This window comes from Haliotis cracherodii, unplaced genomic scaffold (assembly GCF_022045235.1).
Source record: "Haliotis cracherodii isolate W230 unplaced genomic scaffold, xgHalCrac1.p SCAF_1, whole genome shotgun sequence".
Lineage (NCBI taxonomy): Eukaryota > Metazoa > Mollusca > Gastropoda > Lepetellida > Haliotidae > Haliotis > Haliotis cracherodii.
In genome coordinates this window covers 36,202,604-36,224,619 of record NW_027266264.1, presented here as the reverse complement: position 1 = coordinate 36,224,619, position 22,016 = coordinate 36,202,604, and the positions used below count along the sequence as shown (strand labels likewise).

The window sequence follows — 22,016 nt, the reverse complement described above, 5'->3', positions numbered from 1 at the left end:
ATTTTTGACGATATTTTCAAGTTTGACCATGATTTGACCGTGCTCAAATTCAAATTTCTATATGGCCACCTCGCCAGACATATTGAAAAAGCTAATTATGGCCATTACTTCAATGGATTTGAAGTGTATCATAATATTTTACGATGAACAAGGCCATATTTCAATAACTATCACGTTATGTTTGATCATTCTAAATTTTTTATTTCAAAAGCAATCTGAAGCATGAATGTATGATTTAAAGTTCATTAATGGAACAAAACAAATGCCGGTATAACATAATGTTTACTCATTCAATAAATACGCAGCCATCTTGGGGCCCCAGTTTCATGCTCTAGGGCAGCGAAGGTATTTGGCAAGTGTATAACATTAAACACATGATAAAAATCGATACACACCCACAAGCTTGACCACATGAATTGTCGATAGGTAACTTTGAAGTCATTGTGTTAGTGTGTCATTGTGTCTACAACAATATGTTTAGGCTACAGACATATCTTAAAGACTGTAGCTATGTGTTGTAGTACTAGGAGCACTGATCTGAAATGGGCATTAACATCAATATTTTTTAACTTGTAAAGTGGTGTGCATTCACGTGTGTGTGGTTGTTTGTACTGTTCCAAACTGTGCCAGCCAACTAAGGTACAAGGCCACAATTTAACAATTTAGCCAATCAGATTCCATCTCTCATAACACATTTGCTTCAAACAAAATGGTGGCACCCAGTCAAGACAATCGGATTGATTATCAAGATCGATATTGTAATAAGACAATTCTTACTTGATGAAGTGCATGAAATCACATGAGCACCTTCAAAAACATGTAAAGATTTGGAAAATATCTGTTGATATCAAATTGGACCGAAAACTGCAAGGGCTGTTTACGAAGCGGATGTCGTTAAGCAATTTTGATTGGACTATGCATAGCCTTGTTAGTCCAGCCAAAATATAAATCCACAACTCCAGCTCTGTTCGGCAAGGGTAGAACTGGACTTTTATAGTCAGTATTGTACGGAATCTGACAGACCTTGTTTTAGCACCATCATGGCAAGCGCTGAGAGCTTCTGCTGTATGTGCATCAAAACATTGAATTCATTTAAACTCTGTGATATGATGTAAAAGTAAACATTATTTTCGCCTTTGATTCTTAAGCAAAGTTGATATCAAAAGGAAGATTCTATTGATAATGTTTTCATAATATATTCTTAGTTCTTTTCTGTTTTCATGTGTTTGCAGAAAAAGGGCCACCGTGGAAGAGTGCCTTGCTCATCCCTGGATAAAGGTACTTTAATTATTTGTTGTTCCTGTGTGGGGGAAACTGTAGCCTTTCCTACAACGTCAAATATTTAGGCGACTGTTTTTCTTCGCGAGTTGTCTGTATGTAAGGAAGTAGCAAAAAGGAAAGCACTCTATTAAGTACTTATGAATTCTGTTGAACAGTTGAAGTAAAATCAAACAGAATAACATAATGTTACAAAATGTAACAATTCTAGGTATTGCGCTACCCAAATTCACTTCTACCTGGAAAAATATTTTCTCCAAAAGAAGAAAAGAATTGCCCCAATGTTCTTTTTATATTCATCAAATACAAACAAATGGTTGATATTTCCAAGTATGCCAAGTACAAATGTATGCCTGATCTCATTTATGCCTGCATGTTTACATTATAATAGACGAACGTGTATTCATGTGAGCAAATTCCAGTGAGGTTGTTTTATTGCAGGGTTGCTTGGAGGAGCCCTTAAATCATTGAGCAATTGATAAGGTTAAGAAGGGTTATCTCCCTTGATGTGGTTCTTGGTGCATGCCCTGTATCGTGCTGGATGATTAGTAGGGAACACAACTAAACAGTTCTGTATGCAGTTACTGCTGATGACTAAGACACTGTAGTAACATCAAGTACCTGTGCCAGTCTTACATGAACACTGTAAAATCTGCTTGTCAAAAGCGTCCTACATGTAAATGGTCTGAAAGTGTTTGTGCCCAAAAGATCTTTCCTAATAATGTTGGCAACAAGCATCTTTTGATTGATATTATGAAAAGAGTTGAGGTGGTATCTGTAAGGCTTGACATGATATGGAATGACCAAACCAAAATAAGCATTGTGGAGATTGTTTTTGTTTTCTAAAACTTTGAAAAATGTTTTATTTGTTTTGTTTTATATGCATTTATGTTCACATAATGCATGTTTGTTTGTTTGTTTCCCATTATATATATTCTGTAGTATGACTGTTGAGTGACCATGGCAACTAATCCAGATGTAACCAGTTTTGTGCTGCGCCTCCCTGCTTTCTGACTGTGTATCTAACAGTTGAAGCTGACAAACTGGAGTCCTATGTTCAACATGCTGCCAATAGTTGATCTAGTGACTTTCCTAATCCATATCCAATAGTGTCCTTCTATCCCATCCCTGTTCTTCTGCAGGAATATCTCCATGCCCCTGTGAATTGTCGCTGTTTGTCCTGTCCACAACACCGACACAGATCATGCTGTGGTGATTGAGGAATTCTCTTACACTTCAAACATTCTGCCAATATAGTCCCATCTCTCAAGTATTTTTTATGCCCAACAAAGAATATTTCATGTTAGAAAAATATATAAAAAATAATAATTATGTAATCATTTTTATAGCGGGTACATCACATGACTTATCATTGAACTGCAAAGGACTTGCAAATTTAATACAAGTAGAAGCATGACTTTGCATCTTCGTATCGTTAGCAACCAAAAAATCATTTTGTTAAAAACGTAAAATCTTTGTGGCACTCGATAGTTTTATGCACACATCAAAATCATCGAAATAGATGTATTTTAAATATTCTTACATGTTCCTAACTCGCACGAATAAGACTTCCAATGAATTTCATCTTGTTCGCAATTCTGTTTTGTTAGGACTGTTTATTTTTCATGCAAGCTAGATAAAAGATCTTTCCATGCCTTCCGTGTACTAATCAAAGCATATTAATGCAAATTGTACATGATTCTGTTTATGTGAAAATTAATTACATTTGGAGCTTGTAGAATATGTTTCTTCTGTGGTTAATCTCTGGCTATTTTATACTTTTGTTTATTAGTTTCAAGCTTAAGTGATGTGTATTGATAACATGACTAGCTGTTTTACTGTTGTAAGTTAATCCTTCTCCCTGAGTAGCAATGAAGATGACTGATAGGTTTGAAGTAATGTTTTCATGTATGTGGTTTCTGATTCAGCCCCAAGAGAAACAGCAGGAGAATGCAAGGAGGTCTGCTGTGATCAACATTGACAACTTCAAGGCTTTCATGGCAAGGAAGAGATGGAAGGTGAGGAGGATGGGGAGTAGTGTTGTTACAAGTTACTGATTTCAACAAAGGGATTGATCCATCTCCCCGAGTTTACCAACTATACGAAGCCCAGTTTCCAGTTGCGGAACTAGGCTGGAATTTCATGGTTCAATTGTAGCACCACACGTGGCTATTATGAGTTATGTTCTTAATATGTCCCTCCTTTTGACCAGTCAGTTTCCCGCTCTCATTTCAATTGCATTTTCTTCAAACAATATGGCAGGGCCCAGGCATGATAATTTGGTCAATAATCACAATCTCTGTTGTAATAATAATAATATTGTTGTAATAATATTTCGCAAAGTTCATCAAATCACGTGAGCACCTTGATTAAAACCATGAAAAGATTTGGAAAATATCTTTTCACACCAAGTCGATGGTATGCATGTGTTGTGCATCCTGGAATTGACTGAAATCTGCACACCAGTGATACATGATTTTGTTGGGACTATGCATTGCCTTGTTAGTCCAACCAAAACATAACTCTGACATTCCAGCCTAGTTCAGCAAGGGTGGAAACTGGACTTTTATAGTCAGTTAACTCCCTTGCCATGGGAAGTTGGGATCAATCATGAAATTTATTATCCACAGTACCAGTAATCAGTACAAACTAGTTTTCGGCTATTTAAGAAACACGTTTGAATCTGATTGCTTAATCAGAGGTTTCTGTTCAAAATAACACACCTCTGATTTAGAAAGCATATTTGACATCAGAATGAAAATAACCATTAAATTACCCCAAAACTGGACAGTGCTAAAATTTGTGTTTCAAACGTTATGCTACATGTTTAGTTCCAAATTCAATGTAATGCCGTCAAATATACTGGGAACATTGCTGTGAAAAAACAGCATGTTTATCGCTTTGTTTAATTGCACTTGTCTTCATGATTCTTAGACATTCTTACACAGTTTCTGAGAAATCATTAACAATCCATAAAGTGTTTTTTTTTCAAGCAGAACTTTAAAAATAGAGTTAGCTTTGTCATAGGCTTTGTTTGTTTGTTGTTTTACACCACATTCATCAGTTAAATTGTAGGAGCCAGTAAATAATCAAGTCCGGACCAGACTTTCTATAGTCCTCACCACTTGAAATAGAATCACGAAATATTGGATGATTAATCAATGAAGAAAGCTGCATGTGTGCTAATACTTATAAAGTGAAAACAAGCCATTCCGCCGGTAAGGAATATTACTTACACAGAAATGACAAGAATTGCAAAGTGTGATGTGTGATGTGTGATGTGTGCAACGTACATACTTTACCTGCACGAACTGAAAGCAAAGGATGTGCAGATTTAGTATTTGAGGTGCTATCAACCAAGGTCACTGCAAAATTTGACTGCTCACAATCACCTGACTGTTGATTCTTGCACGGATTGTAACCACGTGATCAAAACTCAATGATCATGTTTATCACTAAGAAAGTGGATATTGTGGCACTTTGCAATTTTTTCTATTATTATCCCCTGCCACGAGGTGGGGGCAGGGTATATAGGAATGTAGTTTGTCCATCCGTCTGTCCGCTGCTCAATGGGGACAAATTTTCTCAAAAGCTTTTTAGATTGGAGGAATTAAATTTCACACTGATCTTACTGGTCATGATCATAAATGAGTTTGAAAATTTGTGTATGCACATTATGGCCCTTGATTTCTTTGATTTAGTACCTAGTGTGTGCAGTGGGGATCAGACTTTCTCATGACATATAGACACCCCAGTGCCTATTTCTTCTTAGAGATATATTGGACTCTCTTTTTGTAGTTCCATGTTTTTCACTTCTATATGAATACAATTCTAATGTGCCCCATGGCCAGGGATAGTGATAGCTCTGTTTTCTTGTTGTAGGTAATATTCCTTTATCGACAGAATGACAAGTTTTCACTTTATAAGTATTAACACACATGCAGCTATCTTCGTTAATTTATCTTCGCTATGTATTCAATTTCAAGTGGGGAGGACTATAGTGATTGATATCATGAGCATCGTCAATGCAATCTGAGTCAACCCTGAACCATTTAGTGGCCCGCTAGACAAACATACGTTGTTGGGACTAGTTTAACACACAGTTCCCACAGAATTGCGTCCTAGGCCACCAGTTTTCAACTTTGTTAAAGAGAAGATGACTGTAAATTAGAAAAGGGACAGCAAGTCTTTGATACTGTGAGCCTAGCTTCTGTCATAATGCATACATGCCGTTCCTGTCACAGCCAGGGGTGTGTACATAGCACATTATCAATAAAGGACAAAGCAAACTAATGCAATGGACAATATGTTGACAGCTCTTGTAAACACTGATGTTGTTTGTGTTCCAGCAATCTATGCAAGCAGTGAGAATCTGTAATAAATTATCCCGTAGTATGCTGAGGAAGAGTGTGGATACATTAGATAGTAGAAATGGCATCAATGAAGAGGTAAGATTGGAGTTTTCTCTACATCTTTTTCAGCATTCGGTGGGAATTCATGCAAGTTTCATAAAGGATTGAAATCAACAAGGACTATTACTTTAGGTTATATCAATTAACATTTCCAGTAACAGATTTTAAATCTATCATTTCAAAAGTCATATAGCAGATTAAGTTTCAGTTTTAAATATATTGAAATCCTTGTTGAATTCTGTGGATGATCATTTATCTGTCTGCATGAGATGAAACATTTCTTTCAGGTGACAGGAACTTTGTTTATTTGAATTATTTGTGAATGTTTCTTATCATTATGATCATGTTGGATGTCTACATATCTGTCATCCGTGTGGGAGTGCATCAGTTACACAATCACATTTCATGGGAAGCAACTCTTCCTACATTGGCGTTCAGACATTCATTCTTTGTAGAAGTACCTTGCTGACAAATTGCTTTTCATCCAAGAGTGCATGTGCTGTGCTCATTATCTGGATAGTAACAGAGTTGGCTTTGTTGCTAGCTTAATGCCAGTTAAAATATTTCTATTTCAGTTCAGTAGTGTGGTGTAGTGTTTATTGCCACTTTCATCATTATAATGTACAAGCCCAAGAGTATATATACAATTTGACTGGGCGGCTGAAGACACATTTGACCCTTGGAAGTCAATTGCCGGAAATGAGCTTGAAGTCATTTCTAATGGTTATCTTCATATACAGAACATGTATCTAAGACATGGTTGTGTTGTCAAGCTAGACAGATATGATTTATGCTACAACCACTGGCATGCCACATGGAAAGTGTTTGCTGACTTGGGAAGTCATGGGAACTGCAGGGTATATGCATTGTTTAATCTACTAGCCCAACGATTTGACAGTTTCCAATTACTAGAACTGTATTAAACATGGTTAATCACCAAATTTTCAAGTGCTGACATTGAACTATGTTAATGATCATAGAAGTTTGAAGTCAACATGAGGTCTAGCACCTGTGAGCAGTCAATGGTAACATTCTTGTGAATATTTCAAAGTGGCAAACACATTACAAAGAAGTTTATATAGATTGTTCATGGAAGGCACACATGAATGGAGTGGATCACTGTATGTTTCACTGGGACAAACTAGTTATAATTATGATTATAATTACGATTAATTTTTTTTGAAAACGCAGTGATATTGTGTGATACCTGGGATATTGAGGGCCAAGATTCTCGGAGGTTGTGTTAGTTGGTTTCAGTTCAGAATAAACAGCTTCCTTGAGCACTGACATGTCATTCAGAAAACATGGACAACTTGTTGAAGATAAATTGACATAGATCTTCACACCTCAGGCATTATACAAGGGAAGTAACTTTGTAAAGCCTATCCTGATTTATAGTTACTTTCAAAATTTGTCAACAGTGCTCATTCTATTAAATATTTTCATTTGTCTTCTAGCCATAGCGCTGGTGTTTTGAATGTCTGTGCTACCTACCCTCTGTGTTAAAGGATTACACAAATGACATCAGAATGATACCACACATTGGTACAATTTCTAGCTGGCTGTGTTGTCACTGTCCCGTAGCTGTCATGTCACTGTCCCCTAGCTGTGTTGTCACTGTCCCCTAGATGTCATGTCACTGTTCCCTAGATGTCATGTCACTGTCCCCTCTCTGTGTTGTCACTGTCCCCTAGCTGTCATGTCACTGTCCCATAGCTGTCATGTCACTGTCCCATAGCTGTCATGTCACTGTTCCCTAGATGTCATGTCACTGTCCCCTAGCTGTCATGTCACTGTCCCCTAGCTGTGTTGTCACTGTCCCCTAGATGTCATGTCACTGTTCCCTAGATGTCATGTCACTGTCCCCTAGCTGTGATGTCACTGTCCCCTAGCTGTGATGTCAGTCCCCTAGCTGTGATGTCACTGTCCCCTAGCTGTGATGTCACTGTCCCCTAGCTCTGTTGTCACTGTTCCTTAGCTGGGATGTCAGTCCCCTAGCTGGGATGTCACTGTCCCCTAGCTGTGATGTCACTGTCCCCTAGCTCTGTTGTCACTGTTCCTTAGCTGGGATGTCAGTCCACTAGCTGGGATGTCAGTCCCCTAGGTGGGATGTCAGTCCCCTAGCTGGGATGTCAGTCCCCTAGCTGGGATGTCACTGTCCCCTAGCTGTGTTGTCACTGTCCCCTAGCTCTGTTGTCACTGTTCCTTAGCTGGGATGTCACTGTCTCCTAGCCGTGTTGTCACTGTCCCCTAGCTCTGTTGTCACTGTTCCTTAGCTGGGATGTCAGTCCACTAGCTGGGATGTCAGTCCACTAGCTGGGATGTCAGTCCACTAGCTGGGATGTCAGTCCCCTAGCTGTGTTGTCACTGTCCCGTAGCTGTGATGTCACTGTCCCCTAGCTCTGTTGTCACTGTCCCCTAGCTCTGTTGTCACTGTCCTCTAGCTCTGTTGTCACTGTTCCTTAGCTGGGATGTCAGTCCACTAGCTGGGATGTCAGTCCACTAGCTGGGATGTCAGTCCACTAGCTGGGATGTCAGTCCCCTAGCTGTGTTGTCACTGTCCCCTAGCTGTGATGTCACTGTCCCCTAGCTCTGTTGTCACTGTCCCCTAGCTGTCATGTCACTGTCCCCTAGCTGTGTTGTCACTGTCCCCTAGCTGTGTTGTCACTGTCCCCTAGCTCTGTTGTCACTGTCCCCTAGATGTCATGTCACTGTCCCCTAGCTGGGATGTCACTGTCCCCTAGCTGTGATGTCACTGTCCCCTAGCTGTGTTGTCACTGTCCCCTAGCTGTGATGTCACTGTCCCCTAGCTGTGTTGTCACTGTCCCCTAGCTGTGATGTCACTGTCCCCTAGCTGTGATGTCACTGTCCCCTAGCTGTGTTGTCACTGTCCCCTAGCTGTGATGTCACTGTCCCCTAGCTGGGATGTCACTGTCCCCTAGCTGTCATGTCACTGTCCCCTAGCTGGGATGTCAGTCCCCTAGCTGGGATGTCACTGTCCCCTAGCTGTGTTGTCACTGTCCCCTAGCTGTGTTGTCACTGTCCCCTAGCTGTGTTGTCACTGTCCCCTAGCTGGGATGTCAGTCCCCTAGCTGGGATGTCAGTCCGTTAGCTGTGTTGTCACTGTCCCCTAGTTCTGTTGTCACTGTCCCCTAGCTGGGATGTCACTGACCCTAGTTTTGATGTGGTGCAACCCTATGCACTCACGCACTAACTGCACTGCACAGCACAGCACTGCACTGCACTGCCCCAGGACCCCAGGACCCCCCGAAATTTAGGGGTTTAGCCAGTCACAGATGTTTTCATATTAGTATATTTAGAACATAGTCAGTGTGGATTGAGTGTGAGTAATAATCCCTGAACCATTCACCTTGCTTGTAGTCCTGCAAGTGATCCCAGTAATGCTGATATGAATATTGTCTTTTTCAAGATATCTATTTCCCGTTTTTAAAATTTGATGATGATATAGCGATATATCTAGAGAGAGAAATATTCAGATAAGCAATATTTGAAATTATTAATGACAGCAGTGGGTCTTTGTCGTAACCTTGATGTTAAAAATGTTTGATTTAGGGGACAGTAGATCAAATACTATTGTAGACCCCCCAAGGCGCCCTGTATATCCCCTTGATATCTAACACTGGATGGGATGTGCAGAGTTTCATAACTTTTTTTCCCTGAACATATTCCTGAATAAATAAAGTGAATGAAAGTCATTTGTAAAAGAACTGTCCATATCAGATAAGGACTTGATGATGATCCTGCTATAGGACTGTAGCATGTGTGGTAGTGTAGGTAGATGTTGGCTGTATTTTATTGTCAGTAGCACAGCATGGCTTGGCTTGCACACTCCGCAGAATCTGTGTGTCACTCATGTATCTATATATCTGCCAGCAGGTGATCAATATCAGGTGAAGCCCATGTGATCATCACAGTCATAGTCATGTGTTTGCATACAGTGGCTCTCTATCTCTTTACGTCATTGCTCATTTGGTGAATAGGTTTCACTGATTGGATGTTCCCATGGGTGTCACATTATACTCCTCTTTCATTGCATCTTTTGTGTTATTTTAGAATTTTGTCCTGCGTTTATGTTTTCTATTTTCACATTTTCATTTTATGGTACATCATTCTGTTTTTATTTGCTGTTTATCAGATCAATTGTTTGCTGTTGAATATCATTAAAAGGTTTATTACCTCGTTTAGTTTGGAGTAACATTTTAATATTTGAATCAAATTGATTTTAATTATAAAAGGTCTATTCCAAATGATTCAGATTGAACAATATCAGGCTAATAAACACAACACTCCACTGTCAATATTTCCTTATAAGAGTTCTTGAAAATGGACAAGAGTAAATACTATTTTTGGCCACAGAAAATCTGCTTGGTTCCATTTACCCAGAGTACATCTTTACCAATGTTTTCTCTTAAGGAAAGACAAGCATTGCAAGCATTGAAACTTCCCTAAGTTTTCTACTTTGTAACAGGAACCAGCAATTACCGGTATTTAATTTTCCTATTACTCTACTCTTGTCTATATGTCTTTCTTGATCCCAGAGTCTTGTCAACCTACTAACAATTTAAATTGAACAAGTGCATGTTTGTTTCTTCAGGGTGCTAACACAGCGAGCTCTGAACCCACGTCAAACTAACTCTGCATGCAGAGCAAGAGGGAGGGATCGAGCCAGCATGTTGTCAAAGCATCTGAGCTTTATAGTCAAGAACGTGCTAGATTCACTGGCTGAGATTAGAGGATTTTATGTGTGCTTCTTTAACTCTGAGTTTGTGATGGCTTGCAACTGTTTGTGAGGCATTGTTGTACCAAGGACTGGTTTCGCACTTTTGTCCTCTATTTGTTATACACTAAAGCAATCAGTCGGTTGCACAATGGGTAACCCACTACGTAACTGAAAAGATGATGCATTATAGAAGGTTATGCCAGGTATGGTCTGCTAGATCAGTGTGTGCAGTTATACATGATTGTACCAGTGATGGAGTACATCCAGGGTTGTAATTATGCTTGTTTTATATACTGCTACCTTTACTGGATTATATATATATTTTATGGTACCTATTCTGGGTTATTTATAGGGTGGTACCAGTGCTTTAATATGGGATGGTTCATGTGCTTGGATATATAGCATGGTAGCCTTGCTGGGTTATGTTGTTTGTTTGTTTGTTTGTTCTGTAATGTCCCACTGAGCAATATTCCAGCTATATCTGTGGTTTGTAAATAATCGAGTCTGGGCCAGACAATCCACTGATAGACATCATGAGCATCGATCTACATAATTGGGATACGATGACATCCATCAACCAAGCTTGACCAACCGATCACGTTAGTCACCTCTTACAACAAGCGTAGTTGCCTTTTACGGCAAGCATGGATTGGTGAAGACCAATTGTAAACTGGATCTTTACGGGTTGCTGGGGTATATATAGCATGGTATGTGTAGTGTGTGTGTGGGTGGGTGCGTGCGAGCGTGCGCGAGCGCATGTGTTAGTTATAGGATGTATCAGTGCTGTGTTAAATATTCGATGGTATCAATGCTGGGTTATATGCAGAAAGGTATTTATGCTGGATTATATATGGTACCTGTGCTTGGTAATTTATATAAATGTTATATCTGTGCTGGGTTATATAGGGTCTATGCTTAGTTATATAATGAGGTACATATGCCTCAAAGTAATACATGAGCGTACATATGCTCAGTCACACAGGATGGATCCTGTGTTGGGTTATATAGAATGGTACCGTTCCTTGGGTAATACAGGATGTGATCAGATGGTATTTGTGTATGTTGATGGTATATCATAAAACTGCCCAGTCATCCACTGACTTGGATGTGTGTAGTCATCCCTGAAATCATCTAGTATGCGTGTATATAGCTTCATGACAGCCCGGCAACACACCACTAGACACCACAGGTTCTTTTTGCTTACATCCAGTCAGACATGAACGCTGTGTATAGGTGGCCTCCTGGGATCTCAGGTGAGAGAAGGTCCCCAGCAACCTATGCCTGTGGTATGTGGCAACTTCATGGAATGGGTTGCCAGACTTTGTGGCTTGGTTGATTGGTTGATTGGCTTGGTTGATTGGTTGTTTGCGTAGGCCAATGGCCTGGATCGATGCTAGTGGCATCAATCACTGGTATTTCTGGTCCATACTCAATTATTTGCTGCAATATTGCTAGAGTGTGTAAAACAAGCCACTGTGTAAAGTTAAATGATTAAGTAAATCGGGTAGGACAGACAGATTAGGGGCATGGTCACCATACTGCGTTCACAGAGCGGTATTGAAAATATACATAGGGGACTGGGTCATTTAGAAAAGGGTATAGGGCAGATAAATTGAGCCAGGGATGGTCACCAAAACACACATTCACAAAGATGTTCTGAAAACATATAAACGGGGGATGATCATTTACTCTGAAAATTTAATATATGTGTGCTATTATTTCCATGGGACGTTTTTGAGCACATGACAAAACCCTGGTTTTGATGACATTTGGTATTGATGCAGTGTAGTAATGAACAGACTATAGACAGTGTCCATCATCAACTGGAAGCCTGCTGCCTCTTGTGGGGATACATAGAGAGACAGAGGAACTGTCTTGTATCTATGTAGTGACCCCAGGCGGTTTGTTCCACATCTATGTAGTCACTCACACAAATTAACTGTTTTGCATCTATAGAGACCCCAGACAGAGGAACTGTGTTTTATCTATAAGAGACCCCGGACATGAACTGTTTTGTATCTATAGACCCCAGACGGAGAAACTTTGTTTCAATGATATGAACATGTCCCTCTGTAGACATTATTACAGTAGTAAAGAAGTAGTCAGTCGACTATGGTGTGACCTTGTGGTTGTCTGACAGCAGGTAGACAACAGTGTGTGTGCGTAGACAACAGTGTGTGTGCGAGTGCTATCATACACCCCATCTTTCCTCCCCTGTAACAGAATGCTACTTGGAAGGAAATACAGGTAGCAAGAAGCACCATAAAGGTTGTTTCAAGTCTTTTGATGTAAATGTTTGTACTTGTGTTTCCTGCACTTAAGTTAACCCATGAATCTTCCTTCATTGCTACTGATGCTGACACAAGATATGTGATAGATGCATTGTTGAGAGCAGTGTTACAGAGACAACAGCTTCTCTGCAATGGTTGCACAATTCACATTTAATGAGAAGGACATGCACAGTGTTGAGTGGCACCAGAACGGTGTTAATAGACCTGTTGTGTGGTTCTGTATTAGTGATGCAGCTTGATGCTACAAACTCACAGCAGACCACTGTATCCATGAACTCATGCGCAACACTGTTAGCAATAACACACTACAGGAATTTTAAGGTTTTGTGTGTTTGTGTGTTGCCTTTCACACTTTCCATTTCATGTTTCATGAAGAGCATCTGCCACACACATGCACAGTTGAGAGGTTAGTGTACCACAGCTCAGCTAAATAGACTGAGCTTGTTGTAATTACACTGTCACACTCGGTAGGCGACTGGTGCGTTATTCAAACATTTTAGTATATTTGGATGGTTCAGATGTACACAGTTGTGTACTGGTTAAACCTTCCTCAAGGGATGGCAGTACAGGAGGTGTGTGAAGAGGAAAAAACTCCATTTAACTAGGTAATCAAAAGATGATCCGAGAAAAGCATAATTCTATCAATAATTTTGGTCCACAAGATAGCTATGTGCATAATTATATTTGTTAGCTATTTAGTTGGTTAAATTAAATGAGTGAGTTTGGTTTGTACACTGAGTTTAAAAATGTTTCAGTCAAGTCATGGAAAAGGGCTTTATATGTTTATCCATGTAGGGAATAGAACTCAGGCCTTGAGCATGATGATCCAATGCTTTGGCCACTAGGCTATCCCGCTACCTCCACAAGATGAAGCCTTCCATAGTGTAGCAGGTAATGATGTGAGACGGATGGCCCACTGTGACATGTTGACATGTCAGATGATAGCTGGACATCTATAGGAGTCTTTAGCAGGGGTATCTTGTGGTCATCTCCACCTGTGGAGACATTACTTTGTCAGTGGCATGACTAAACATCTTGACAGCAGTAATAACGTACACAAACCTAACACCTTGAAACGTCTGATATATAGACAAACGTATCTGTACACACCATCATCTGGCTATGGCGTGCTGGTATGACTGTCCAGTGGATTCCGGGATAGAGGAGGCCCCCAGCAGCCTGTGCTTGTCGCAATAGTGACTTGATAGGCTGTAAGATCAGACTCAGTGTCTTAGTGATTGCATAGAGCTAAGCTGCGTATTTGCTTAAAATACCCCCTAAAACTATTCAAAACCCAATTACTTTCAATTAACTTGTGTACAGAAATGCATTCATTAAATGGAAAACTCATTTGTTGGGAAACAGCACTCATAAATATACCCAATGAAGCTTTTTCAGCATTTGTACAGCAGAGCTAATTTCCGAAATCCCAATAGAGTGATGGACAGATTAGTGAAAAAGTATTGGCTACCCAATGAAAAATGTAATAACCCAGTTAAATTAGAAACCTTCAAGTAAAAACTCAATTGCTCAAAAAGCTATGTGGATCTCTGTTGCATATCATAGTACTGGATGGTGTCGGATGTTGCTTATAATATCAATCACTGATATGTGTTCAGACTTGGTTATTCACAGGCCGACAACATGAAGCTGGAATATATCGCTGAGTGCTGTGTAAGCAGACTTGGTTATTCACAGGCCGACAACATATAGCTGGAATATATCGCTGAGTGCTGAGTAAGCAGACTTGGTTATTCACAGGCCAACAACATGAAGCTGGAATATATCGCTGAGTGCTGTGAAAGCAGACTTGGTTATTCACAGGCCGACAACATGAAGCTGGAATATATCGCTGAGTGCTGTGTAAGCAGACTTGGTTATTCACAGGCCGACAACATGAAGCTGGAATATATCGCTGAGTGCTGTGAAAGCAGACTTGGTTATTCACAGGCCAACAACATGAAGCTGGAATATATCACTGAGTGCTGTGTAAGCAGGCAAACATTGGAACAGAACTGTTGTGATGGTGAGTCTTTCACTCACCTGTTTCGGGTAGATTATGTCTGAAGCTGCAGTACATTGTTCACTACAACTTATCAAGGGACTTCAATGGTTAACAACTTTTTATTGTTTGTAACGTTTCAGGACTACTTCTTTCCCCTTCATCAGTGACTACTAAGTAATCGCATTGAGTTAATAGATACACATGCTGATGTGTTAACACAAGGTAGGATTACAAAAATCTTTGTACATTAATCCTACCTTGTGTATATAGAACACAATACATATGTTCAGTATTGATAGGCAAGATGTAGCCCTGAAACATTGTTTCAAACAATACAGAAGTTGTTATCCATAAAAGTTTCATGTCTACTTGTTCTTCTAGCTTCTGAATGAAAGACTCAACCTTGTAATGGTAGAGCCTAGATTACACCTTGTATTACACACATCTGACATGGGTGCAAAGATTTGAACTCCCAGTTCAGCAGGATCTATGAATGTGTCACTTGCTATCATTCAGCTCAGCAAGGAAGCTTCAAGGCATTCATTTGGTTGAGCGGCCATCCAGTCAGTTTATGGCAGATATGATTCAAGTTGTATCTTGCAAGGTTGCTGTGCAGGCAAATAACTGAAGTGACTTAGCACAATTCACATATATCTGAAAATTCAAAACAAGATATTTTTGAGAAAATATTCAACTTTGGGTGTAGTTGTCATCCACAGTACCTCCTCTTCCATATGGAGCCCTGTTTATACAGTTTCACCTAATTAGTATTTAGAAGTACTTTATAATGCAGTGGAACTTGATCAAACTTCAAGCCATTACAAGGGGCGGATGGGTAGCCAAGTGGTTAAAGCATTTGCTCATCATGCCGAAGACCAGGGTTCGATTCCCGACATGGGTACAATGTATGAAGCCCATTTCTGGTGTCCCCTGCCGTGATACTGCTGGAATATTGCTAAAAGCGGCACAAAACCATACTCACTCACTCTAGTCATTACTTATGTACTTGTTAGCCGTTAAGATAATGTCATTTGGAAAATAGGATTGATTCTGCTGCCCCTTGCAACCCTGATGAGATCAGTTGTGACTGCACTGCTGATTACACCACACACTGAATACCATATATACCATAATATACCTACTAAATGGCCATTTAGATATAGAGAGACAGCTTTTCATTATTGAGGTCATAGCGTAGCACAGTTGTTTAAGCGTTTGGCCGTCGCACTAAAGGCCCTGGGTTCAATTCCCACATGTGTACAATGTCTTAAGCCCATTTCTGGTGTCTTCTGCTATGATATAGCTGGAATATTGCTAAAAGCACCATACAACCCAACTCACTCACCTTTGCCATGTAACAGTCTGTATATACTTTAAGCTGTGTATGCAGACACCATATTGTTTGTGAAAACTCAGCCCAACAAGTTTGGTTAACAAGTTTATATATAACACAAACAGCAACCTCTGGTTCTATTGTTTTCTATTCAAGACCGTCACTTTCATGAAGTGATGTATGTCATGGCTTATATAGTCTAGGACATATTGTGTATCGGAAAAACTTCTAAATCTCCTTAAGTATGGGGATCTATTTAGGGAACAAGTCTTATATCTCATGCAAGTTATGTAATGTTTATCTCATTCATTTCGTATAACATATGGCTTTAGGACATAAGCTACACAAACAAGCTTCTTCTTTTTTCAGGCCTAATTTGCATGTATGCAGTTTAAAAATATCTTTTTTAACTTTGGACTGACTACTCTCATTAAGTTTAGGCAATCTTGTCTACGGGGGGTATTTACAGCAGAATAATTTGGTTTCTTTTTTTTTGTGGTTTAATAGTTATTTGATAAACAGCAGGAAGCAGAAATTAGCTCATGGTTGAATACAGTCCCAATTACAGAGACTTAATAAACTATACTTTCAGAATATGTATTGATGATAGCTGTACTTTAAGATAAGCATACTTAAAGATAGTGTTTTCTACTTCTTTGGCTTATACTGTGGTATAGTGGTAGTATCATCTATTTCACAGGGAGAGGTATTTAGGCTAGTTTGGGGCATTACTGTGTGGTGCCAAGTATGAAGACAATTTATGGGAAATAAGAACTTTTACACATCAACTTCTTGAAGCTTCATCTGTGAAAACAGACATTTGCCTATATTTTGATGGGTAGATTATGCCCATGGCATTGATAATAAATGTGAAGTTAAATGGATGACAGCTATTTAGAAATATCACAGTTATTGATATGAATATGACAAGTTATTATGATGAGCATTTTAACATCAGATTTAAGATGTAATGCAAGAGGGAAACGGTTGTGTAACCACTGGACAATGCATGGTATAAACCTTGATGCAGATGGACATTCTGGCTGTGGTGTTGGACATCAAAATATGTTTATGTGTGTCATGTTTTACCACATTCCGCCAAAGAAACGTGGTCCTGCCTTTTGCAGGTCGGCCCCCTTTAAATGGGATGTGTCCTTCTTGGTACTGTGATATACAGTTTACTGTGTACCTGTCTGGTGATGTATGCTTGTTTGTAACAATAAAGACATGCTGGTCAACTGGTTGTTTGTGTCAGTCCTGTACCAGCCTTACAACAGCAGTAGCCAAGCATGAAGTGGACGTATGACGACCAGTTACCGATGAACAACCTGACCTAATCATATTCGGATCCAGACGAAGAATGCAAGGGTGACTCCTGGTAACCCTGTTAGAAACACTTCTACATTTTAAGTTATAGACAGTTGATTGGGTTAATGGCTAAACATGTTAAAACATCATGACTAACTCATTTTGTGATTCTTTCAATAAAAACGTGACTACCAAACACACTTTTTTCAAGGATTTTTTATGTTCATAAACTAATTGCACTTGCATCATAAAATTGTGATCACATAATACATGTATACCCCTCCTGTTTATAAAAAGCTGTATCCTTGCTTGTCTTATGTATGCATATTGTCTATCATTCCTTTACAGTGTTTAGTTCATCTTCCCGAGACAAGGGAGTTAACTGACTATAAAAGTCTAGTTTCCACCCTTGCTGAACTTGGCTGCAATTGTGGAGTTATATTTTGGGTGGACTAATGAGACCATGCATAGTCTAATCAAAATCGCATAACAAAATCAACATCCGATTCATAAAACTGCTATGCTGATTTCGGTCTATTGCAAGATTGTACTGTCAACTAGACCTCAACAGATATTTTCCAAACCTTTCATGTTTTAAATGATGGTGCTAACATGATTTGATGCACTCTGCTAGGTAAGACCCATTTTATTACAATATAGATCTTGATTATCAATAAGAATGGATGCTGCTATGTTGTTTGAAGCGAATGCATGGGATATGATTGGTCAATAGGAGGGACAGAGAAGGAACATAACTTATAATAGACACTGGTGACACTACGATCGAGCCCAGAAATCCCAGGCTCGTTCCGCAAGGATGGAAACTGGACTTTTACAGTCAGTTAACTCCCTTGATTTAGGAAGATGTGTTTAGTCACAGTAAAACATTTGAGTTCAGTTATGCCACATTCTTGTAAGTGTCTCAATAAACATGAAATGCACCCCTACCTAAAAGAACACTAACCACAGATCTAATCAGACACAACCACAAACACTCCGCACATAACCAAACTCATAGTCATACTACCAGCAATCTATCAATACACCTATCAATAAAGATTGGAATATGACTGAAATATGCTCTCACACTAAATAACAAGTTGGCTGGGTCGGTTTTGTATGTTGAGATTGGTGTGTATCTGTTCCAAGTATGTGTGATTTGATTCAGTAAGCATGTAACCGGCCCACTGTCTACTCGAAATGTTATTTGAAACAATGCAACTATAGTCAGCACGGTGGTCTAATATTGTCACCCCGCTTGGGCCCCACATGTGGTTATTCTATAAATTACAGATTTCTGCTTCCCAATAAGCATGGGTTGTCAAAATAATAATAGATTTGTATTGATATTGATCTGTAAACAAACATAAAGAAAAAAATAGAAGAAAGAAAAGTTTTGCATTATCATGAACTTGAACTATAAAAATAATTTGATGGTCCTTAGGACTGTATATGATCAAGTGTATATAATCACCAGTCCAATAATAACCGTAAAGCCCCCTACTAATCCAGCTGGCCACGGACCCTTGGACCAGCATGTTCATCGACTCCCGGATATAGACTTGCATAGGTACATAAACCTCACCATAGATCACCCACTGAAATAGTATTACTAAACAGAAAATATCAGGGTAAACATTACATTCTAGCTGAAAGCTCTTGTCACTTGTCATAATCAACATTTTGTGTCCATGACGTATAAGACAATGTTATAGTGGACTCTTAGGAACCCGTTTGGTGTGAGCACCTGCTCATTATGAGGCAGACACGATTATGAACTAGTGTGACAAAATCAATACCAAGTCGTGACAAATAAACAAGGGAGTTTTGTATTGCTAGGATGACAGCTGTTACTGAACTGAAATTTCCTATCCTGGATTGAAGTTATTGGCAATTTAAAGCAGCAGTGACCTCAAGGCTGTGCGGGTTGTCATTCTGGCTGAATACCTAAATCATTTGACGCTGTGTTTTAATATAACAGTGTTTTTATAAAAACGATAGAGTTAAATGCATTTAGAGAAATATTCAGTACAATTTCAGAAAATTGTAACAAGAGAAGAAAATTCAACAGGAGGGTCTTTTGTTTCTTTAATGTTACCCTGGCATATCAGACAGCTATGAGTGAACAATTGGCTGCTTATTAACTTGCCCTAATTCTCTACATGTACTTCTCTCTCCTTACCGTATTTGACATAATAAGCGCCCAGGGCGCTCTCAGAATTAGAAATAGGGGGCTCTTATTAGATTATTTTTAGGTGAAAAAAACAGAGTTGAAAGATAAATTTTGTGGTTTATGCTGACAGCCTGAAGTGTTTATGTCCAACAGATATATTTTCCCAGAATTTAAATGCCCATAATTAAGGGTGCATATAACACACGAGTGCTTATACGTGAATACATAAGTCTTGTGTACATTGATCAATCGGAAGGGGTGCTAATTGGGATTGTTCACTAGCCAGTTTATCAGCAAATATCGCTGTTGGCGCTTATTACGTTGAATATGGTGTACATATATTATATATGCAATATTTTGTCTGGCAGTTATGGAGAAAATCACAGATTAAAAGTTGACAGTACTTTCTAATACATGTAGTTTGCCAGCAAGACAGATGTAACGCTATGTTTTGTCAAACAAAGACTGAATGATACACTATGATATTTGTAAGATAGTAAATATTATTTAAATCCCTAAAATCAATGTAGAAACTACCTGAAAAAATGAAAAAGGAATGATTCAAGAAAAACTATCTGTCTTGGAATCTTATGTGATTGAACCTAAATAGTCCCTACATAATCCTATTGACACTGAAGATTAATGTTTGTACTTAGTTTCTTTTCTCAAACAATGGATATCACAGTATACTTTTATGGTCCAAGGGCATTTTCTTCCTATTTTTCCATGCACGCAGAAGACACGTCCTCATGTGGTGAGGACACCCTGCGCATGTGATAGTGACCCAACCAGGCTATTACATGATGCAGGAACGTCTTGTCTGCATTAACCTGCCAGTATATCAGCTTTCCTTGAAGGAAATGTGTTACACCATCAGGTTTACTCCCAAAAACACAACTTTGTTGCTCATCCAAACATCCCTGTCCATCATCTGTTCCTGCAAGTTAATATCTATCCCTGTAGGTCACATGGGGCACAGCTGCCGTGCATGAGGTTGCACGTGCAGTTCAATCCCATAGCACAGATAATTCTGGATGATATCACTGACAGAAAATTTTGAGAATGTGCATGCTATACATCAGAAACTTTCCGTGATGATAAATATGACTTGTTTGAGTATAAAATATAATATTTTTCAAATATAAAATAAACAATTGTTCATACTCTTAATTGACAGGTAATTAAAAGCAGTTTCAGTCTTTCTGAAAACATTTTGGGCAATGTTTTGTAAAGGTGACGTAGAGTGCTATAGAGTCAGTGGCAATACTGTAAGTGGAACAATCTCTACACAATAGGCATACTTCCTGCTGAGTGCTCCTCCCTGCCAGAACACCTATGTATGGAAAGAAACACCTTGTAACAATCACATGGTAAATGTATGATACTAGTACTCAAATTATTTGGATAAGAGGCTACTCTGAAAGGGTTTCTTGACCTTTTGCCAGAGCAATTCATATTACTTTCAGGTATTTATTTTCATTACATGATAGCCCTTGCTGTACTTGAAAGTGGAATCCATGCAATAAACGAGATAAAACTTCTGTCATGTACTTACAAAATGACAGTCAGTTGAAATGAATGTTATTGAATTCCGCTTTGATCTTCCTCTGCCGTTCTCTCCCACTTTGCCCTTGGATAACCTACCGTAGTTGACGACATAAGTGGTCTATAGATCTTTTCATTTTTTCATTATTCCTGTGCCTTTCTTGGCCTGGTGACCATTTCCAGTCTAGGTCTAGACGGTGAAGTTAGTAGGGCTGGATATAGATATAGAACATAGAGACTGGTAATCATCAATTAAATATCGATCAATTATCACCAATTATCAGTCTGAACGAAATCAGCATAGTTCACTTCAATGGTGAGTAGTGTCACATTTATACATGGACTACTTGGTGGACATTTGAGATAAAACAAAAACTGTCTTCAGTAGTTGACATGATTGACAATAACAAGTCTTTTTGGGTGAATTTAAAAACTTATTTCATCACAATAGTTGATGTAAGGTATTATCGATGACACAATTTTCATATCAATAATCATTAATATTTTTCCCATTGACAAATTTCAATTATCAAATTTTTAAGCCAGCCCTTGACGTTATTGCCGTCTGTGAAACTGAGATGTGTGTAATTAAGGTTATCAGAAACTGCTAGATTGAGTTACATAATAGTATTAGAGTAGAAGACAGTCAGTTAAATGTTAGCTTGAATGGTACCTGATTACCTGATTGTTAGAATAGAATGATCCAGGCAGAAAAACATAACACCAGATTGTTAAAGCATCTTTGTAATCTTTGTATCATTCCATTATAACAGTAGGTATTGTCTTCATTGATCACCTTATCATCTGTGTGACAACTTACTATGTGACAACTGAGTGTGACAACATACCATGTGACAACTTACCATTTGACAACTGACCATGTGAATACTAATTGTGTGACAACTGAGTGTGACAACAGAGTGTGTGACA

At 38.9% G+C, this 22,016-nt stretch overlaps 1 protein-coding gene across 1 annotated transcript in view; it reads left to right on the top strand.

The window, feature by feature from the left end:
• Positions 1-22,016, top strand: part of LOC139477114 (death-associated protein kinase 1-like) — a 165,964-nt gene that overhangs the window by 65,015 nt on the left and 78,933 nt on the right. Inside the window, exons 7-9 of the mRNA XM_071259664.1 lie at positions 1,233-1,278; positions 3,207-3,296; positions 5,628-5,726. Coding sequence (XP_071115765.1) covers positions 1,233-1,278; positions 3,207-3,296; positions 5,628-5,726 — 235 coding nt within the window. The remainder of the gene's footprint in view (positions 1-1,232; positions 1,279-3,206; positions 3,297-5,627; positions 5,727-22,016) is intronic.